Consider the following 22,300-nt stretch of genomic DNA (forward strand, 5'->3'; position numbering starts at 1 on the left):
CAGATGCATAGTGCTCATTTCAATGTATTAAAAAACCAAAACAACCAATAAACTATCTACTATTGTGTTAGTTCTATGCAGAGCTAGCAACACAGCCCTTCAAAGTTTTCAAAAACAACTACTCTAACTAAAAATGTGTCTTGTATACACTTAAGTGCAGATGAGAACCAATTTAAAACCAAAACTGATTCTCTAAGTGGTAAATCAGCTCTGAACGCAATAGCAGACATCCACACATCTAATAAAACTGGTTTTCTTCAACATGGACTTCTTAGTCAGTCATGTATATATACTCTTGCTGCAGTATAATCTATGTCAAAAGCAGTTCCATTTAAACATCATCAAAATTCTCTAATTATGAGAAGTTCAGTAAATTTTACCCATACTTTAAGGTAAAAGATTGTAGGAAGTGAACTTGAATACCCTGATTACTTCTGCTTAACTGCTAGGATCGAGCGTCACTCTGGATCACCCCATGAATGCTGACAGGAACAGATTCAGGAACTGCTTAAAACTGCAGCAGTTGTTTGGGGTTTTTTTTAGATACAAGGGCAGTTATATTTTTCACGTAGAGATCGCAAAAAAAAAAAAGCATACATTTGCATACATATATTCTAAGATCACTATTATTCTGCAAAAACTCTCCATTTTTGCATGTGCTGAGCCACTTTGAATAGTAGTGTCCTGATTTCAGTTGGGACAGTTGATTTTATTCCTAGTGGCTGGCACAGTGCTGTGTTTGGGATTTAGCATGAGAATAATGTCGGTAACACACCGCTGTTTCAGTTGTTGCTCTTTAGCGCTTACCCTAAGTCAAGGGCTTTCCAGCCTCCCACGCTCTGCCAGCGAGCAGGGGCACGAGAAGCCGGAGGGAGCAGGGCCAGGACAGCTGACCCGAACCGGCCCGAGGGGCGTTCCGTACCACGGAGTGTCATGCTCGGTGCATGAACCGGGGGAGCTGGCCGGGGGCTGCCAGTCGCTGCTCAGGCACCGGCTGGGCATCAGTCAGCAGGAGGCGGGCAATTGTTTTGTCCAACACTGGTTTCTCTTGGGTTTTATTCCTCTCTTTTTTGGTCTCCCTTTTCATTACAATTATATTGTTATTATTATTATTTTATTTCAATTATTAAACTGTTCTTATTTCAACCTATGGGTTTTATCTACACCCCTCCCACCCACCTGGCCCCCATTCTCCTCCTCATCCCACCAGGGATGGGGGAGATGTCAGCTGGCAGCTGCATGGTACTTAGTCACCAGATGGGGTAAAACCACGACAATCAGCAATAATGGAACATACAGAAAAGAATTCTCACTGCTTTCTGTAAGACCATCACACTGTATGGTAACGTAAGTATCTACTTTCTTGACTCCAGCTTAAAGACCATACCTTTATTTACAAAATACTGAAACAATTATGATAGATGCAATATATTTTTACTTCAAATCTACCAGTAAAGTGGGTCAGGGAATTAATTTTTCCAAATTATATTGTATTAAACTTCTGGGTATTCCATTATTTCCACAATATTATTTTAAATGTGACTGAAGTTTAAAAACCAAAAGCTATAGGTTCTTTTTGTTGCATTACTGTTTATCTACACTGCGCACCTGAAGAAAACAAACATGACTGTAGTCTTCCTTATCTTTCAAAGAATTTACTGAACATACATTCCATATACTGTATAGAAAGTTATCAGATTAGATAAATGAAAAAGGTAATAAATACTGTTTCATTGTTATCTCTCTCTTTCTTCTACTTAATTCACACAAAGTGACACGAAATACCCTAGGAGATATTTTACCCACTAAAATGCAGAAGTACTTCAGTCTCCTAAAGTGTCAATTACAGGTACATGCCCAAGTGCGAATTTCAAGTACACCTTGTGTTGATTACCTGTTGCATTTCCTGATTTCAGGAATTCATTTGCACTGTGGAGCAATATATTCTACCTTAATTACAAGGAAGAGTCACTTGCAATGTGACACACAAAGGAAATATGAAATGATAACATTATTCAACACTTTAAAATACTTTTCATTCATATACAGAAATACACAGTACTGACTGTGTGTGGGAATAAACTTATAATTGCCTTCTTACCTATGTAGTTAGTTTACTTGGAATAATGAGACATATTTTTCAAATTCCAAGAAGGTAATCTCACATTTATGTGAAACTTAAATAAAAAGGCAACCCTTACCTTATAGAGTTTTTATACCTGAATAACACAATATAATACCAGAATGCAACAAATACTTTTTTGACCCCACTGTAGTATTTAGTTGTAAATCATTCCCCTGCAAGGCTAATTATTTGTGCACCCATCCCTCTTAAACTTCCATATGAACTGTAAACTTTAGGTTTACTTTGTCAAAATACCAGGGACTCAAAGATACCTGCAACACTACGCACTAGTGAACTCACTTAGTAACCTAGTAAGTTGTATACAGACAGGCCTAAAAACTTCAGTACTGTCTGTTTGAAAACACTGTGACAAACCTGTTGTCAGTCTACGTTCTACACATATATTGTAAGAGAGAAGTAAAAATTACTTTCTGAACCGGTATTATTAAAAAAATAGCACACATCACACTTTTTAGGCATTATTTATTGTTCATTGAAGTATTCATACATAAGTAACTAGATTTTTTTTTGTAAACATCATAGGGAATTAAAAACATTGCTTACTTAAAAGCAGCAGAATCCAGCCTGTAATTTTAATACAATTATATAGTACTTAAAAATATTTACTTCAGTTATACGCACATATATAACATACATAAATAGACACACGTGCACACACACGATATATATTCATGTAAGTAAATGCATCTCTGCCCCAGCCAGGTAGGGTATTAAAAGAAATATATGTTTTTAAATTCATTTTCATGACACAGCAAAGATACACTATCCATTCACCACAAAATCATACCTATACAATACCAAATTCATATCGGGCTTTTCTACAGTGCCAATAATCTTGTAGAGTCCCTTCACTGAGTATTATAACTATGAAGTCTTAGAAACACAAACACTTTAGAAGTTTATGCAACATTTAACATGCTGGTCAAAAGTAAAAGAATGAAATACTGACACTATTTTAAGCAAGTAGAAAGATGAGGACCAATACTCATAAAATACCTTAAGACTGGGAGAGAATTTCAGCTTAAGTGGTAAATAATTTGCCTGCAAATACTTTATTTCCTCTTTTTAGATACACAAGATTCACCAAAAAAGTGCTCTAAATTACAGTACATCCTTGTTCATGTGCTCAGAGATACATTCTCCTACTAGCAACAGTGCTGAAAACGTTCTTGTGAAATGTTTTCAAGAGAACCCAAGAGCCATGTGTAAAACATCTTAATTCAAACTATGCAGAATGTATACATATCACGTTTTATACTAAAATTGAGTTCACTAAAGACCCTTCTGCTTCAACAACCTCTTAAGAGACAAATCATTGGCACCTCAAAAGAAAGGCACTAGACAAAAAATGAACATCAGTACAGAAACTACATTCACAATAATCTATAGCTTGCCACTACAACAGTAACAGCATATGCATGTATTCTTCCCTCAAAATTCAGTACAAGTTTATAGATCTGAGAAACATGCACTACAATACATGATTTGATATAAATTCTTATTTCAGAGAAGATGTATTAAGCTTCAGTTCTGAGACAGCTCACAGAACTGAAACAATTTACTTGATCATAACAGAGAGAAACAGAAATGAACCTATAGCTTTTCTTTTACAAAGAAGTTTTCTTTTACCACAAACACTTGCTAATTGTCTCAAAACCCATTTCCCCTTTGAGGATACTCAGCCAGTAGTACGTGATCAATAACTTCAGATATTTCTATATTTGCAGAGGCGTAGCATGGCATGATCTCTAGTAAAACTCCCCATAGTGTTTCTTGCCTCATCTATATAAACGTAGTATGTCAGTCTAAGTACTGTAACATACTATAACAAGTTGAGTCAAATGCAATTAATTGAAAGTAATAATTACATATTTTTTTCAACTAGTCAAGAAATAATAGTGAAGCCAAAATGAAATAGTATCTGATTATTCCTTAAATTCCATTTCAGATCTGAAATTAATAATAAATATTCTTCCCTACCTCCCAATTTTGCTTGCACATTGGAGATGATTTTTTTTTCTTCCTTGAACTGTAACTGTAAAGTCTGAGGCAATCACCTTCCCCCCTCCTTCACCCCAACAACTGTGCACTTGTAACAACCTTACTCTTTTGCATTCGTACAAATCCTCACCCACAGACCTGGTTTTGCTCAGATTTCCAGAAACTTTCATGACTGCAGCAGCAGTCCACCAGTAAAATTCTCCATCCCCTGTAACAAGAAGTAGCACAAATATTTGCCCCAAGTATAGACAGAGCATTGGCTGGGCAGGTGCGGTAGTTCTAGTAGCTGCTATTTCATCAGCTCTCAGGATTATCAAATTAAATTCTAAACTCCATCAGACTGCGTATTTGTATTTTAAAACACATCAAGCACATAAAATACAGTAAGTACTCAGGGGCAATTAATTTCTAGGCACTTAATTTTCATTCTTTTCTACAGAAATTCTGTAAATTCTTCTGAAGATCCCATTACCAGTGTGTCATGGTCCATACCACTTCAAGGCAAGGGCTAAATGATTCCTTTATTGCAATTACAGAAGTCTTTCAGAGTAATGAAGATCCATTACATTGTTACCATAAATGATATTTTACACAAGATAGATCACCTCAGTTGTACAACACTCTACCCCAAATGCTTCTATAAACAGTAACAAAATAAGCAACTCTTATAGTCACAGAGAAAACAAACTGCCACCAGGTGAAAGTAAGGAGCTGAAAGGTAAGTGCAAGGTTGTCAAGACTAATAAAGTGCTCAGACAGTTCTACTGTGAGACAAGACCGGTGGATGACAAAAGTTTAAGCAAAGGGAAAACAGAGAGACTTGTCCTTTCAAAAGATTTGATTTCAGAAGATTTTTTATTAACATATGGGATATTAGTATGTAAAAATGTAATCATTCCCTCACATTTAAAATAAAGATATGAGCTCTTTGGGCTGTAAAAGCCTAATCATGTAACAAATCATAAACCCAAATTATGTATAGCTATTTAAGGGATTTATAGTAAAAATATATAAATCCGTTTCCTTAATAAAGAGAGTGGTTAACTTGGAAGTGGCAAAAGTCTAGCAAGTGCTTCATACATCTCAGACACCATGGTGTGACTGGTCACACCTGTCATCTACTTCAGCTTATTCACCTGAGCATAAGTAAAACAAAATAAGTGTTAGCAAACATCTCTTTCAGAAGCACTTTAAAGTTTGCAGAAATGCAGTAGGAAAATGAAAAAATAATACAAAAATATATTAATAAGATTCCAATAGCTCTAGAGGCGCACTTCAGCATGCCAGGTTACGTATCTGTCAACCCAATTTCTGCAGTTTTTTCAAGCAGTTCAGGGCATTATATGACACCATCTCTTAACAACTGCAGAGACATGGCAAGAGAATTACACTGTAAATAAGTGAAAGAAACATAAACAAACCTTCTTCATAACAGAAGGACTCTAGAAAATATTTGTAGCAACTGGCTTATGTTTATTTGGAATGACAAAGGTTTCTGGAAAAAACATACTGGTTTGATTTGTTTTCTTTTTTAACCAGAAGTCCTCACATCTACCTTACAACTTCATGGACAGATTAGTGTGAGAACCAAGTAAGGAGTGTAATTTCCATGAAATCAATGGAATTCTAGTGGTCACAACAGTTCCAGCATATGAGCTAAACCACAGGATCAGCACCTCGCATACAAATAATAAATACAAAAAAAAACCCAAAGAAAGAAAAAAAAAAACCAACCACCCACACACACACTTTGCCACAGATTAAACACTTTGCTCCCAATAAACAGAACACTGCAATTTCTACAACTCCAAAGTTCAGGAATTTTCTATGAAGTTGTATGAAAACACCAAAAAAAAAAAAGGATTGCTGAGGAAATAGGTCCATGTGACTTGATCCCTTCAAACTTAATTAAGAAAATGTTAATAATCACAGTATTTGACAGGTGAGATTACTAAGTCTGAAAGTACTTACTTCCAGCCACACCACAGTATTACAGTAGTGGTGGTAGGGAGCTGAATGATATCTGAATGGTAACATTTTAGTATCTACTCTACTGAATCCTGGAAAAAATGTATGAACTATATGAAAAATCGAAATCTTAGATTTCAAGTTAAACTAATGGAGAGTTGCTGTGATTGCTACCAAGCCAAACTGCTCCTAAATCTGAAAGAAAAAAGCATTTCCTAAAATTATAGTTACTGCAGGATTAGTAAGATATTAGGTCTAGGTTCTTTAAACATTTTGAGTAACACACGAGATCTGTGCCTGCAGTGAATTAGCAGACAAGATATCACAATGCAAGCGGGTTTTTTTCCTGATTAGGGTTTTTTTTCCCCTGAAAAATATCTTTTCTACTCTCAGTTTCAAGGAATATTTTTTCAAAATTCAAAGTAACATAGAAAAAACTATGTTACTGGTCAGTATCCAGTAACATGCAGAAGTCTGTACCACGTACCAAACAGAAAAAATGGAAGTAAACTAGAAATCTTTCAGCAGTTCTTTGGAACTCAATCTTTCAAATACTGTTGGGTTTGTTGTTTTTTTTTTAAACAAAACCCACTAGTGTTGCATCACACATACCTCTTCAAAGTTTTTACCACAAGCTAGTCATATGTCAAGAACTCCCTGTGTGCAAAGCATTAAAAATAGTAGAAGTAGATTATTCCACACATTACAGACATGCATCCTGCAAGAAACTATCAGGATAAAAAATTAGATTACAGCAACACTTTGATTAGAAACACAACTAGAAGAATAAAGGAAGTAAGTATAACTATGCCAAGTTTTCGTTCTACTTTGGTCACGTAGAGTTATCCCACGCAGATGTTCCGGAAGCTCAGCATGCAAATTACGAGGTTTAAAAAAAACACAAAACCCAAATAAAACCCCAGCATCTTCCCTGAATATTCTTGAACTAAAATATCCAATAAGACAGAAATGTCAATATTCTTATCTTTTTACTCTTCAAAATGCAAATTCAGTAGTAGAGCATATACATTCAAGAGACATAATAATTTGAACTTATCTGTAATAAAGACATTTAATAAAAGATTTTTCAGCTCTCAACTTCTTTCTCAGTGTAGTCAACGTGTTAGGAAACAACTGAAGCAGCAACAGATCACATAAGCCACTGTTCTTGTTCCTTTCTGTACTTCTCAGACCACTTCTGAGTAAGGTCTAGGTAAACATTTGGTTTATGGGGCTTATAATCAAGGTAAACCACCTGCCCAGTCCGTTTGGGGATAGCTTTTTCAATCTGAGTTCCCTCATGCCATTCATTAAAAGATGTAATAGAAATAATTTCTGGTCGCACCAAAAGGGCTGCACTGAAGGCAGTTTCATAGTATTTCCCGTTGACACGATTACGGGTGTTGTGGTTGTTCCATGGTCGGATACTAGTATCAATATACCCTGGCCCCACACTTGGAATAAACATTAAGTTGTTACTATCACAAAAGGCTTTTAAACTTGCCCAGTTATGATGAGATGAGCCATAGGAGAAGCCATTGGTGGCAAAGTACGTGTACATACCATCAAAGCCACTTCTGTGAATGTCATGCTTATGTCTTTCTTCTACAAGGAGTCCAATGAATAATGCATCGTATGGAGTATTTCGAATAGTCTGGGATCCAGAAACAGTTAACAGATTTGCCCATATTTCAGGAATTGTTACATAAGAATCATAAACATAAAACATGGGAAGAAATCTGCCTGTGCTGGTCTTATGTCTGTAAAAGGCTGGATGGCCTCCATATCTATAAAGCAAACAAGTATCATTAAGATAAAATTCACCGTTTGGAAAATACTGTTTTACAATCCAAGCTGCAGACTTTTCCTAAAAGCTTATTTTAAAAGACAGTGCATGCGCTTCAAAACATAGCAATTCATATCCATTTTCAGTCCAATGAAGTATTAAATACTTACTGAAGTATTAAATAACGAATTTTAAATTACTAGGACTTAGTAACTTAGTGTCAAACTGCACTATAGGTATTAGTTTTCTCTGAAGGGCAATTCGCTAATTCAGTATGAAGTAAGACAGTTAAAGTAACATTAATAAACAAAGCAACTAGTAGATGTAAAAAAAATTGTCAAGCTGAATTAAAATCATTAAAGGTCATTAAAGCCCTTGCTGCTTGTTTGTCACTATAAAAATATACGTTTAATTTATATATCATGTAGCTAATACTTTAACTGTTTTAATCTGAAGTATCATGACTTGTGATACTAATGAATAATGAAAGCAATTTACATTTGAGTATCTAGGTAAAGTCAACTTCAATATTTCTAAAACAGACTGAGTTTTGTACCACTGAAATACGAACAGTTTCTTACTCCTTCCTTCTCTCTCAGTGCACATTCTTGTATATTCTTCCAAGCTTTAGGTAATACACAGAAGTACCCTAAACCAGCATGTAACAAAGCACAAAGAAAACCAATCTAAGAGCACTCACTTGTCAATGATGTATTTGACATTGTGGTACATACTGCGATCATCTCTGTCTTTGTAAGGTTCAATATGAAAAGTGACCTGAAAGATGAAAACAAAGTAAGAGCAACGCTAACATAAAATACTATTAAATACATGGGCAGTGCGTATTATATGAAGCAAGTACCAGTCACATTAAATGTTGTTCTTTACAAATCAACCAGTTTTGTTAGGTTGAGAATAATCCAACCCTAGTTCATCTCCTGCACTGCTAGGATTGAAGCTTCAGATCCAAGGAAGTTTGGTAACAGCATAAATATTTAGGTTTTTTACATTAAAACTAAACACTTTCTGTTTTCCTGAGGTTACAGCAAGCAAATATGCTTCAGAAAACTTAAAATACAGCAGAAACTAAAAAAATACAGTATCATCTATTCAAATGTGAAACAACTGATTAACCAATAAAGAATTTTAATATTAGATTTCTAAACAATGTATTAAATTTGCTACAGATAATTCTCCAAGGAGAGTTTTCAGTGTCAAAATAGATTTTAAGATACGGGATATGAAAACTTCAATTTAAAATGTTACAGATTTATCATCAGCAATAAACTCTTGAACTAAATCTAATATAATGTACTGCTGCTCTGAATTTCAAGCTTGGAGCTTATGGAATTATTCAAGCTATACATGTGAAGTAATTTCAATGTAGAAATGCCATTGTTTTCACATATACAAATGAATGAAAGAATATATTACATTAATCGAAGCAATTAGTTTTTCAGAAGCAATTTTAGAGCAGAATGCATTTAATAAAGTCTTCAAGAACTCTGCGGCAGTAGCAGATTTCCACTGTAGAGCTAGTATCTATCTCTAGTAGGTACAAATTAAAAGAAAAATACAGTGTTAGACTAAATTGCTAGGACTGACAGGACAGGTTGAAGAGCACCGTAATTTCCTATTTCATGTCCAACTATCAAAACCAGGCAAATCAAAAGGATGTATCTTTTAGATTTGTATTTAGCAGACACAATAGGAAAGTATTTCATACATAGGTTTTGGTCTACTGACATTCCCAACACTCCACTGTAATAACTTACTCGTATAAGAACATTTAAAAACATTAGTGAAGGTAGTATTGCCTGGAAGCATCCATACATAATATCTGTATTCCAGTAATTATTCCAAGCAATAATAGCAGTTCCATCCAGATTCCAATCATTACCATAGTATTACATGTGGGTTTTTAGGTAGCTTATTTCATTTTGCCTTGGCTCCTTTGAGAGACTTGAATGTTAGCAAGTTATTTTGGGCAAGAGCAAGTTCCACCAGATGATTTGAAAATTTGGGGGAATTGAAACTTTTTTTTTGGTTAATAATTTACTATTACATATGTGCAACTTACATCACATAATGGGATTCACCCAGCATTTTTAACAGTTTCAAAATTACTTCTGTATCTGATGCAACCTTCCTACTTTCCTCCTGCTTGTCAAAAAACTACAGTCACAACCAGCAACAGGAAACTACTCTGGGAATCTGCAACGTGCCTGAAAAACTGAAACCACAGCAAACGAACAGGCTGTATTTTTAGCCCCCTGTACAGACAACACCCTTCAGAGATGAAACATATACAGCTATTTAGATAATTGAAAAACTCAAATGTATTACTTAGCAAGACTAAAGGCAATGCATGTTTTCTTTATCCCAAGGTAAAATACAGTTTTACTCTAAAAATAAACAAAATCAAACCATGATTTTACATTCTACTGCTCAATCCACATAATCTTTAATTGATTTGATATTTCACCTATTTCAGGAAGCCAGTGATTTAGCCTTTCTATCCTGTCATGCCTGGAGTAACCCAAAGTCAGAACAGCACCTCTCTGACCTTAATGTCCAAGGCAAGTATTCCTGATGCCTTCTGGAGTAAAGACATACATTCAAACCAGAATTTCTGAATCCTTCTTTATTACTCATAGATACTATACTCCTGACCTCAATGATCAGGGACAGCATGTTATGCTGTTAACGTAAAAAATCAGGTTAGTCTTTCTTCTCAAAGTTACTTAGTTTATAGATCACTGTATTCCACAATATTTTGAAATATGTAATACTTTCCTCAACTCCCAAGACACATTTGAAAACAACATGGTCTAATTTTAAAAACTGTTTGTAAAAATTAAAATAAATTTAAAAATCCACCACACCATACCTTAAAAGACTTTAAGCTTTAGATCTGAACCAAAACAGAGAAAAAGGCAGATTATGGTATTTATTCTAGTTATAAGGCAATGCTGCTTAGGTCTGAATTACACTGAAATGTGATAAAAGGGCACTTACACCTGATTCTATGACCCAAAGGAAGTGCAGCATAACAGGAGACAGAAAGAAGCCACCGCTACATGACGAGCCTCCCTGCTCTACACCACAAGTCAAATGTAGTAAACTCTTAGCAAGGTTTACTCTTCTAAGTAGTCTTATTTTATGCACCTTAAAAATAGCTTACCTTTAGATTATATTTGTGTGCATAATCCAAAATAACAGGCACCAAATCATCAGTTGGTTCTCCATTTTCATCAGCCATACCCGGTGGGTACCATGAAAGCACTATTACACCTGAAAATGCAAAACTTAAGTTTTAAAACATGTTTTTTAACATAGAACATGTATGTTAAAACAATAATTATAACTCATGAGAATGTTATATGCAAAAGCTACATCGTATAAATAAATGTGCACATAATATAAATAAGAATTTCAAATTACTTTTTAAGCAATTACAAGATCTCAGTGTTCTCAGAATGCATTTTAACTTCTCTCTCTGTTTAAAAGACAACAAACAGTGGTCAGTTCATCCCTCAAAGGAACAGATCCATACTCGGTGTCCCAAGCCTAACACTTAAAGCCATTCTCTCCCGCTTTTCAAGCAGTGTCCTCCTAACCTCCAGGTTGTACCAAGAATAGAAGAATGCTCCCAACTAAGGCATTATAGCTATGCCACAGCAGAGCCAGAGAACATCAAGATACATAGGGTTACAACATACTCTAAAGATGACGACTGTGCATGCAATGAAAGAGGTTCTTTATTTTATGAAACTTTATTCCCCACCATATTACTGCATTGCACCTTTGGCTCTACTATAATACAACCATTTCATACTAACAACACTGACTGTATTTCTGCAACCTCCTTCTTGCTAAAAGAAGCTACTATCGTGTAAACTACCCTTCCAGTCATGTGAAATTAGTTTTTAAATTTATTACCTAAAAAAATGCTTGAGTAACTCAGTAATTTAAGGATGTTACTATTCCTGTCAAAGACAATGACAACAAATAAAATGTCCCTGTACTGTAAATTTTCCTGATGCTCTCCATGAAAGCAAAAGAACACATAGCTTCCTCAGAAATGCCAAACCCTTTCCTTCTGAAATAAAATGCTGTGAGATAAGTAAGTTAGTCCTTTTAAGTGTGTAGCTGGAAACGGTATCAGGAAGAAGATAAGACAGAAAGAAATACATGAAATATCAATGTAGGAATATTTTCCTAACAATACTATTTAAAACATATGGAAGAATAAGTCAATGAGATTCTTTTTAACTAGGTAAAGATTTAAGTACACGAATCAGGTCACTGAAATAGGGAAGTATATATTTTAAATGCCATCTATGTTACTAACACTGTAACATTTCTGACTAACAATTTCCAAATAAACAAATCCAAAATTATGACAAAGAAAGCATAAATTAGAGTGAATACACAATCATCTTCTAACTTCAAAAACAGAAATTTGAGCTCACTACATAAAGTAGTTCAACTACCCTCAGCATATACTGCACATTTTTATCAAAAAGAGAATCAAGTCTGCTAAAGCACAAGAAAAATGCAGTATTTTATATTTTATAACCCTATATTCTATCTCACACAAAAGAAAAGGACAACATTCAAATGAGTAAGTTGTAAAGGACAAGTAGAACAGCAGCAACAAACTCAAGGTACACTCAAGGTATCCTGAACACAACATCTGTCAAGACCCTCTTCTACACGTTTAGGAAACATGGAAAAGTTCAGGAGACCAAACTGTTTGTCAAGGAACCTAAACTCATGTTTGCATTGGTCTTCTTCTGAGAAAGACTACTTAATATTTGCTTCCCTATAGTTAAAATACAATGTACCACTTCAGGAGTCTAAAAAAGGATGGATTCGATGCCAAAAACAATAGCATAAACATGGTTGAAACCAAAGTTGTCATTCAAGAAAAATGGAGAACTTCAAATTGGACTACCACAAATATAGGCTGGTGCAAAAAGCATATTTCTCCAAGCAATGTGAGGAATAGTAACTGTTGTATTAATTTGTTAAAAATCAGGAAATTAATAAAGAATTGTAAAATATAAGAAGAAAACAACGAAGCACTGTATGAGACTTCTGCTGCTCCAATGTCTTATATACCTTTGATCATTACACAATATTGGCTGAAAGAACCACTTACATTTTTCTCCTGTTGTAAGATCCTTGACAATGCCTCAAAAATGGCTAGAAGAAAAATTATTATTTTACAGAATGTAAAATCCAGTCATGGATTAGACATTGGCTAAGAGAAAAAAAGAAGAAACTGTAAATAGTCAACCTCACAGTACACAAAAAAACAAACAAAGCATAATTCTTATTAAAAAAAGATATACAATATTTGAAACAATAACCTGAGGGGGAAAAAAGCTCATTATTTATGTTGGTCAAATCTAGACAGAAGAGAACAAACTCAAGTGCACTTAAATCCATAGGTTAGAATAACAGCAGAAAAAAAAAATCACTTTTGATTTTGATTTGAAGTAATGTGTTACAAAGACTACGTCATAGGAAGCAAGAACTACTCATTCACATTGCTGAGTTTTGAATGGAAAACTAACTCAAGCTAATAAAAAAAAAAAACACCACCTAATTTTGCAAAGCATTTTTCCTAGTATTTGGCACCTTTTCCACCAGCAGTTCAGCTTTATCAGACATTTGTATTAACAGGATGAGAAACACCACAGATTCTTCTGCTTTCATCACATGCATTATTTTGCTTTAGGTAAGACTAAAAAAGTGCTTACTGGTCACTAATACCTGAGATTTCTCTGCAACCGTCTTCCCACTGTTGCTGGTGTTCCTGTTAATAGTTATTGTATTACTGAAAAGGGTGAGAAATTTCCTATGTTTGTGTTAACCCTTGTACAAAACAGGTTAAGTTAAAAACCAGGAGAAAAGTATAAGCAAGAAGTAAACACTATACAAGTAAACACCACTATTGGGAACAATTACATAAAACCTTAATGATTAGGTGAACCAAAGTGATTAAATTCAAAGTGAACAGCACTCTAAAAAATTCTATGAGCTCTGGTCACTTTGCTCCAACTACATTTACAGAAGTTGTTCAGAGCTTCGTATTAGCCTGTATGTCTGCTTATTTTAAAAGATAATGAACATCGTTAAAAGTTGACCAGAAAGCCCAACATCAAAGAATGAGACCCAAAATACATTGAATATCTTACGTTTCTCATTTAAGGAAGGTAACATCAATTTGTTTTAGAAAAAATATAGTTTTGGACAAAGAAACAAACTATAATTAGGTACGCTGAAACTATCATACCTGAGTTCAAGAAGGTTTGGATTAGACATTTCCATAGCTAATGAGAACACCTATAAATACACTGCATAAAACATATATTGTATAAAAGCTATAATCCTACATGCTCATTGACATATGAATTAATACAAATTATTACACACACAGAATTCAGGGGAAAAAAAACCACAAAACCCACTCCTATTACAACAGCCATAACCATGTTAACATGATTTACTGAAACCTGTTCTTAAAACTGAAGGATTCATTCCCAAAGATAAAATACATAGGCAATGTATCTAGTAATGGTTTCTCTATTTTCTACGTATGTTGTCAGTGCTTAACAGTAAGTCATGGAACATGTGCACCTACAGGGTAACAAATACGGTTCTTATGTTTCTGTGCTGTTACACTCATCAGACAGCTCTGAAGATGCAGGTTTCAATTGGGGGTTAAAAATCAGAAATACAAACACATTTCTTTGTTTCAGACATTTCCAGAATTACATAGAAAAATGGAAGAATGGGTCAGTTGTGTTCATTCACATATTTAAGGCTGGAAAAATGAACAACATGCTGAAATGTTAACATTCATTACCAGTTGAAGCTGAACGCATTTGTTTCATGTGGGCTTCTATGACAGAAGGGTCTTTGGAACTGTAAGATCCAAGTTCAGGATAAAAGTTGGCCCCAATGTCCTCTGGAGGATTATGCCGTCCCTTTGGATAATTGTTCGCAATTTTGGGATCCCAGTGTGGCAACAACGGATGGTTCCAGTGAATATATTTACCATCAAACTGTGGATTCCCGAACCAACTATAGTAGAATATGTGAAAGTTATAATTAGGAGAAGACAGTTCTTCTTCTAGCTTGTTTATAGGAGGCATAGATGCTTTCACAGTATTGACTGTGATACTATGCAAATTACTGACACGCGTTACAGTATCTCCTTGAACCCTATTTAGTGAATTCTGTTTATTGTCTAAGAGCACCGTCCGTTGTTGAAGCTCAGGCAACAAACCAAGTCCAAATGGATCCCCAAAGCCAGCTCTGTCAGGTCTCAGAGTCTTCAAAGCCATCATTATGGAGCAAATAAACAAAATAAAAAGCAACAAAATGATGCATGTTCTTCTGCGAAATCTTGCCATGATGTCATAGTTCAGAATCCGAACAGAAGGAATCTGGCCGCAACTGATCAAAAGATAAATAACTTGAAGTCAGAATTTTTATTACTTAATTCAACAGTATGAAATGCTTCACAAAGTTTCTACGTAACAGAAATAATATGGAGACAAATGCATCTCATACACTGACTGCATAACTAACCACCTTCGGCAGGGTGGGGATGGACATGGACAAAAACCCATTTCTGCAGTTGAGGCTGTGTCAGGTTCTGAGGCTCTACCACCACGGACTCGCATGTTTTAGAAAACATTTTAGTTTTGAAATTCATTGTATTCCTAATGCAAATAAAACCCATGAAATGGAAATTCTGGTTACATTATTTCAGAACTACAACATTTTGACAAGTCTAATAGAAATAGCACAGAAAACAGAAGAAAAAAAGCTGAAGTCATGAAAGGAGAATAACGTAGCAGAACTAAAGGACAAAATGGGGTATGACAGAAGTACAGCTTATGTTCGGAATACAGGTTTCATTTACTGAGCTATTTACTGGCTTTGGACCAACCACTTTGTGTTTAGTTAACCAATACAGTGACTAAATACTCTGGCAAATTAAACTTGAAACAATGATGCTTTGCCACTTTACAAATCTAAAATTCTGATTTGTTTGCTGAATTATGCAAACAAAACCCAGCACAGCATTAAGGATGTACCTCAACCAAAGAGCCTGGAAGTTAGCTGCAGGCAGCCCACTAGTACAATGTCACAGCTGTGTGACACCATGCAGAATTCTAGGGCTATGTTCAAAACACCACCAATAGTATACAGGAAGATTTGAGCCCTGAAAGTAGGCAGAAGAAAACCAGTATAACAGAATGCCTGATTACTGTATCTATTACTTTAATTCTTGTTCAACATTAAACACAAGGGAGCCAGAGAACAGGATTAACAAAATTTAGGTTACCACAGAATTATGTGGGAAAAGCGTAAAACTGACAACACTAAACTGACTGAAAAATCTTAGAATAAATTTCTAATTCAATAGCCATTAGATGTAGTACAGTTGTGATTTTGTATTTCTGTCACTGACCTCCAAATTTTAGAATCTTACTTTATAAAATGACCTGTGTATATCTCAGTAAATCAAAATATCTCAACTTAATTTCCAAGAACCAAGGTCTTTACTACTGTTAAAGTGCATTAACACATCGATCAGTTGTCACAACACCATTTGTTACAACTGTGATAATTTTAGATAAGGAATTTTAGAACGTGCTTTTTAACAATACAGCCTGGATTAGATTAGCATTATGGCACAGCCAAAAAGTGAGATTCCACTTCCATTTCCAACCTTAATCTGTTCATACTGCTGTCTACTTTTAGTTACCTCCAGGATACATCTGGTTTTCACAGCAAGGTCACTTGTACACTTCCAACAGCAAAACCCTGTTAACACCTCAAAAACAAACAACAAAAAAACCCCGCTCTATGAACTTTTATCTTGCTAGAGAGCTGACTCAGCTGAGTGAATATCACAGCACTAATGCCAAAAGAGACAATAGCACAGATGGGGGAAGGAAAGAGCACAAAAATGATGCTGCTCATTTTGCCCAACTGGATTGTGAAATGACACCTTTAGCTACTGTCAGGGGAAAATGATTTTACATCATATATGTTTATAGTACTTCACTGAAGACTTTTCATTAACAGTTCTCACATCAGTTTACATCAAATTACAGGTTTTTTGTCTGTAGCTCACAATTCATCCAAGATCCTAGAAGTCTGTCAAAGAGATTTTTTGGAGTCCAGAACATTTTTCTTCTAATAAGAAATTAACTTCAAATACACTCAAACTACTTCTACTATTTTTCCTGACTTTTTCAGTCTTCTTTCTAGTCTATCATGCTACCCATCCCTGGGAGTTTAACTCTGTTTTCAGATCAGAAAAACTGAAGTTTTTCTAAAGGGTCTCGATTATTATTTTTTTAAAAGGAAACAGTATTATACACCTGGCTAATGCATTAATGCGTTCAGTTTTCTTTAACCCAGATTCTACCTATGTTGATCACACAACATACAGGACTGCCAGGGATAAATTACTTCTGCAAGTATTATTTTATCTCATCTCTTCTGTAAAAAAGAATTTATGACTGTAATGTCTATAATTGGAATGATCATAAGGTTTTCCATTCAGGCTTTCCTATAAGAAACTGTTGCTTTTTATTCTTTGCTTGACATATCTGCTACTAAATCCCTCCTCTATTACATCAAGATTTCATTATCATAAAGTGCTTTTTCTGAAGCGTCAAAAATTGACCTTAGTCCTCTATGCTTTTGTTTCAAAAGTATTTTTTAATGGAGCATTTATCATAAAAGTATACTAAAAAATGAGCCACATGCTTACTAAAATTTGACTAGCAGCAGGACAGACGCTTGTCTACCACAGCATATTATGAACCTCTAGTATGCTTGTAGAGAGACTCAGCATCAAAGGAAAAGATTTTTAGAACAAGTAAATGATACCTATGGTAAAGGCTTGTGTTTTGAGGAGACAGTCTCGATGATTACATAATTAGGCCCTGGCATTGATACCTATACTGTAAAAGCTGCATTGAAGAGATACAGGTTGGCAATGCCTGCATTATGTCATTTAATCTTGTTCAGAGCTACTCTTCAGAGACAGTGACAGATAAATTACTCTCATCAGTGCTAGTGCCATAGCAGAATGGTAATACTGGGGAAATAGACTGAGCAAACATGCCATGTGAAACAGCCACCTGAAGTTATGTCTATCCTTGGAACTGGAAAAAAATCTTAGAATATGTTTCCGATTCAAAAGCCATTAGAAATAGCACAGCTGTGATTTGTATTTCTGTCATGGACATCCAAATTTTAGAATTTGACTTCAATTTACTGAAGTACACTGGCCATTCCTACACGCTTACGCAGTATCTTGCCCTGGACTGTTGGGTGCATTTGTATCTAACAGCAATTCCCTTTCTCAGTAGGAAAAAGCCTGATTAACTTCAGCTCTACACAGATTAAAACCCCACACACAGTTCCTCTGACTCGTATGATGTCCTGTTAACTAGCAGCAGCTTTTGGATTCTAACGCCTAGTTTGTTGACCCATGTTAGTGTACCAGCTAAAAATCTAAGTAGTTCAAACTCTTTCTCTTGCCTAGTGAATACATTTTAAAAGATAAAAAAAATCTGTCTGTAACAGGTCAGAAGGAACAACAAGTTAGTTCAGATCACCAGTCTCTGCCTATGGGCAAAGAACAGGTCCAATGTAGAGCAACGCTCTACCAGAATAGTTACGCTTCTTCAGCCATTTGTGGATCAGAGCTCCTGAACAAAAGGCCATTTCTTTGTAAAATATGAAAGGACACCTTCCATTTAGACACCACCGGCTACTTTAATTTGATGCCCCTAGTTCCTGAATTAGAAGGGATAGTAAGCAAGCATTTGTTTTCATTTATCTATTATTATTTACATTTTCTACTTCATTAATGATTTAATTGCTTCTATCAGATGCTCTGAGTTTTCCTTTGGTGAAATTTCCAGTCTGTCTAGTCTGCATATTGCATCGCTATCACGGGATACATTTAAACATTTTTGAGGTGTTTCTTTTCTGTACAGTTTCAGCTCTACTACATCCTTCCTTTCTGAGACTGAGGGAACACATTTGAATCCAGTGTCTTTCAACATGCATCCAGGACATAAAGTTACCCTTTTACCCTTTTTTTTTTTTTTCCCCCCGGTAGCTTTTGCCCACTATCCCTTTTCCAAAGATTTCTGCTATCAATTCAGCCCACCCGACTACAGAATTATCATCACCATCCCTAAATCTAGTTCCAGAGTGGTAAATATGTGCTCATAGTTCATTACTGTAAAATCAACATTGTTTTCTTCGTGCATTACACTTGGGATTTTTTAATCACCCAGTCGCTCTATACTGGAAAGTTCTTTGGCAAATTTTCCACTGAAAGGTGCTTGAAGATGCCAGTATCTTCAGGTAGCTCTGTCAATGTACTCTTCTCTACCACATGCAATTCTCCAGATGATCAATTGTTACCTTCAGGTCCAGACTGAAAGCACAGAAGTTAATTGATATCTTTTGGTTTCTCCTTTTATCATTACAGACACTACAATTTCCTTCATCACACATCAGAAAAGCATGAAGCTTTACCATGAAAGGGTAGAACCTATATTTCTAGAACATTCAGTCCCCTTCAACAGGAAAACCTTACACAGCTATTTTACTTTTTGTTTATAAGCTGCTGTATAGGCTTAATGGCACATTCATCCCTCTATGACTATCCCTGTTCCAAATTAATTTGTTTCTAAACTGTTCCCCAATCTTAACAGCACGAGACTGGATAACCTCTCCCATTCAAGCTCATACTTTGATCTGGGTTTTTTTCATCCCTCACTGCTGCTTTTTATAGCTTTAACTTATCCTGCAGGCAAATCTGCTTGTCGTTTCCACTATGTGAAGAAAAAAGCATACAGATGGACAGATGACAACAGAGCTTTTCCTCCCATCCCATTTCCCAGAATATGGATGTTTCTTTAGCTAGGGAAAAACAAAAGGAGTTTATTTACTCTGGATCATTTTGGTGATATGGTAGCTCTAGTTTCAACACCCTGACCCATCGGTTGTTTTTTTCCAGTTTTACTGATCCCAAAAGAGAAATACTCAATGCAAAAAAGGTATGTTCAGATAAAACAGATGTATCTATTTTAGTAAGAACCAGCAAAAATTGTAATTGATGTTTTGATGTTCCTTAAACATAAGAAACGAAAGTGCAATACAGAAGAGAACTCTGAAAACCTGACTATTGATGCAAGGGTAACGCCATCCTAAAGTCACTGAGGTTGACAGCTCATGGCTAGTATCAAAGCTTCTCAGCTAAGTTTTCTAAGCTTAGCTTCTCTTAAGATTTCCCACCTCAAAGAACCTGAAAACTCTGAAGTAACAGATCAGCTCTAAACAGAGCGGAAGCTTCTAGCTAGGCCCTCGCTCTAGAGCTGCAGTGCACACGTGCACCCAGAAACACTGCTTTGGCTCCCAAGGGACTGACCAGGTGAGATCTTAGTAAACTTCCCTAAGGGCTGACAGGAGTCTGTCCAAACCACCACATTTATACAGCACATTCTGGCCCGGGGAACACAAATAATAATAATAGAAGTAACTGCAGCTGACCACCTTGGTGAGTGCCTCAGGAGTGTTTCTAGTATTAGAAAAACTGGGAAATTTCTCAAAACTTGCCTGAATAAGAAAGGTCTTTTTCTGAAGACTTTTTTAAAAAGCCTTGAAAATCATTAAAGATGGAAGAAGACATTACATATGGCACGCAGACACTTTATAGCTGCGCTTACATGCTAAATACACACATTTTTAAGCACTTCCAGTAATAGAGGGCTTCTTTTCGGTCCATCCAATTTAGGAAGGGGTACTGGAATCTGACCATTCTAACATGGGTAACTATCACCCACAAAACAGGGAACATGAATTTCTCACTAATCGGGTTTGAACTTAAGAAAGATAGCAGCAAGAACAAAACCCAACCCTGCTGCAACTTCTTTGTTCTAAACGTGGTGAGCCAGCCTCCAGCATTAAATTATATTTAATGTAGAAGAGTATTTGATTTCAACGTGCCAGCGTCCTCCTGCGTGGGAAGGCCACCGGCACAACAGCTAACCCTGCGGGGCTGCCGGCCCTCACCCGAGCGCGGCCTCCCGCAGCCGCCCCGGCCAGCCCTCCCGCCCGCCGGGCAGCGCGGCGCGGGGCCGGGCGGCCTGACAACAGCCCGACGGCAGCGCAGGGAGCCCCGGCCCCAGCCAGCCACGCTGCCAGCGCCCACGCGTTCCTCCAAGCCTGGCGAGCCAAGCGCCGGAGCTCTCAGCCCAGCCGCAGCCCCTGCCGCAAGCCGAGCCCCTCCGCGGGCGGGAGGCGCAGCGAGAGCCCTTCGAGGGGGCACGGCCCGAGGGGCGCGTCCGCACCCTACGGCAACGGCAACGGCCGCGGGCGGGCGCCCTCCCCTCCTCTCCCGGCCCCGCGGAGCGCCCCAGCAGCGCCCACACCCGAGGGGCCCGGGGGCTACGTCACGGCGCCCGTCCCGACCCGTCTCCTCGCTGCCCCTTCCCCAGCCGCCGGGGCCGGCAGCGGCGCTCGGGGCGCAGCCGAGGCCCGGGGAGGGCCGCCAGGCCCGGCGCTCCGCGGGCCGCTGCCGTTACTCACCCGCCCGAAGCAGGGGCGCTGCCCGGCGGCCGGCACGGGGGACAGGGCGGCGGGGCGGACGGGCAGGCCGGGGCAGGGCGCCGGGGCGCTCTCGCACCGCTCCGCCGAGGCGCGGGGCACATGCGCATGCGCGGGCAGGCGCGCAGGCGCGGGGCGGGGGCGGTGCCCGGTGCCCGTTACCCGTTACCGCCGGGTGCGGCCCGGCCCGTGTGCGGGGGTGCTGCTGCCGCGGCGGTGGGGGCCGGCGGGCCGGGGTCCGGGCTCAGCCTCAGCCTGCCTGCGGCCGGGCGCTCGCCGCGGCTCCCTGGCTGTGCCCTCTGAGGGCGGGGGGGTGAGCAGCAGCGTCTCGGGCCTCCTTGGCCTTTGGAACAGCTTTTTTACTCGAAAGGCCTAAAAGCTCTTCAGCTCTTCGCTGTTTCAGCAAGTTCTTTGCTGGATTGTTGGTTGCATTTCAGCTGGGGAAGAAGCTGCTCGATGGTAGTGGCTGGGTACGGCCTGGGGCTTAAATGCGTGGGCAGTGCAGGATCCTGTGTGCGAACCGCTGGGGTGGCGGTTGTCAGCCTGTATTAAGAGTGCGGTGCTCCAGGCGGCCGTGCCTTTAGATGAGCTCAGTGCATTGGGGAAATTGCCTATCTTTATACTATATACATATATATATGTATATACTATATAAATATACAGCTATATGGGAGTAAATCAGGAAAAAAATAACACGGATAGAAGCACGCCAAGTCTCATTTTGTAAT

General features: G+C 37.7%; 1 protein-coding gene across 1 annotated transcript; it reads right to left on the minus strand.

The window, feature by feature from the left end:
- Window positions 1-2,591: 2,591 nt before the first annotated feature.
- MANEA (mannosidase endo-alpha) lies at window positions 2,592-21,641 on the minus strand. The gene is made up of 5 exons (XM_040598185.1): window positions 21,555-21,641; window positions 14,782-15,374; window positions 11,086-11,195; window positions 8,602-8,678; window positions 2,592-7,902 (listed from the first exon to the last, which is right to left on the minus strand). The coding sequence occupies exons 2-5, from the start codon at window positions 15,329-15,331 to the stop codon at window positions 7,266-7,268; spliced, it is 1,374 nt and encodes a 457-aa protein (XP_040454119.1). The 5' UTR covers window positions 15,332-15,374; window positions 21,555-21,641; the 3' UTR covers window positions 2,592-7,265.
- Window positions 21,642-22,300: the final 659 nt, after the last annotated feature.

Source organism: Falco naumanni, chromosome 6, assembly GCF_017639655.2.
Source record: "Falco naumanni isolate bFalNau1 chromosome 6, bFalNau1.pat, whole genome shotgun sequence".
In the NCBI taxonomy this organism is placed as follows: domain Eukaryota; kingdom Metazoa; phylum Chordata; class Aves; order Falconiformes; family Falconidae; genus Falco; species Falco naumanni.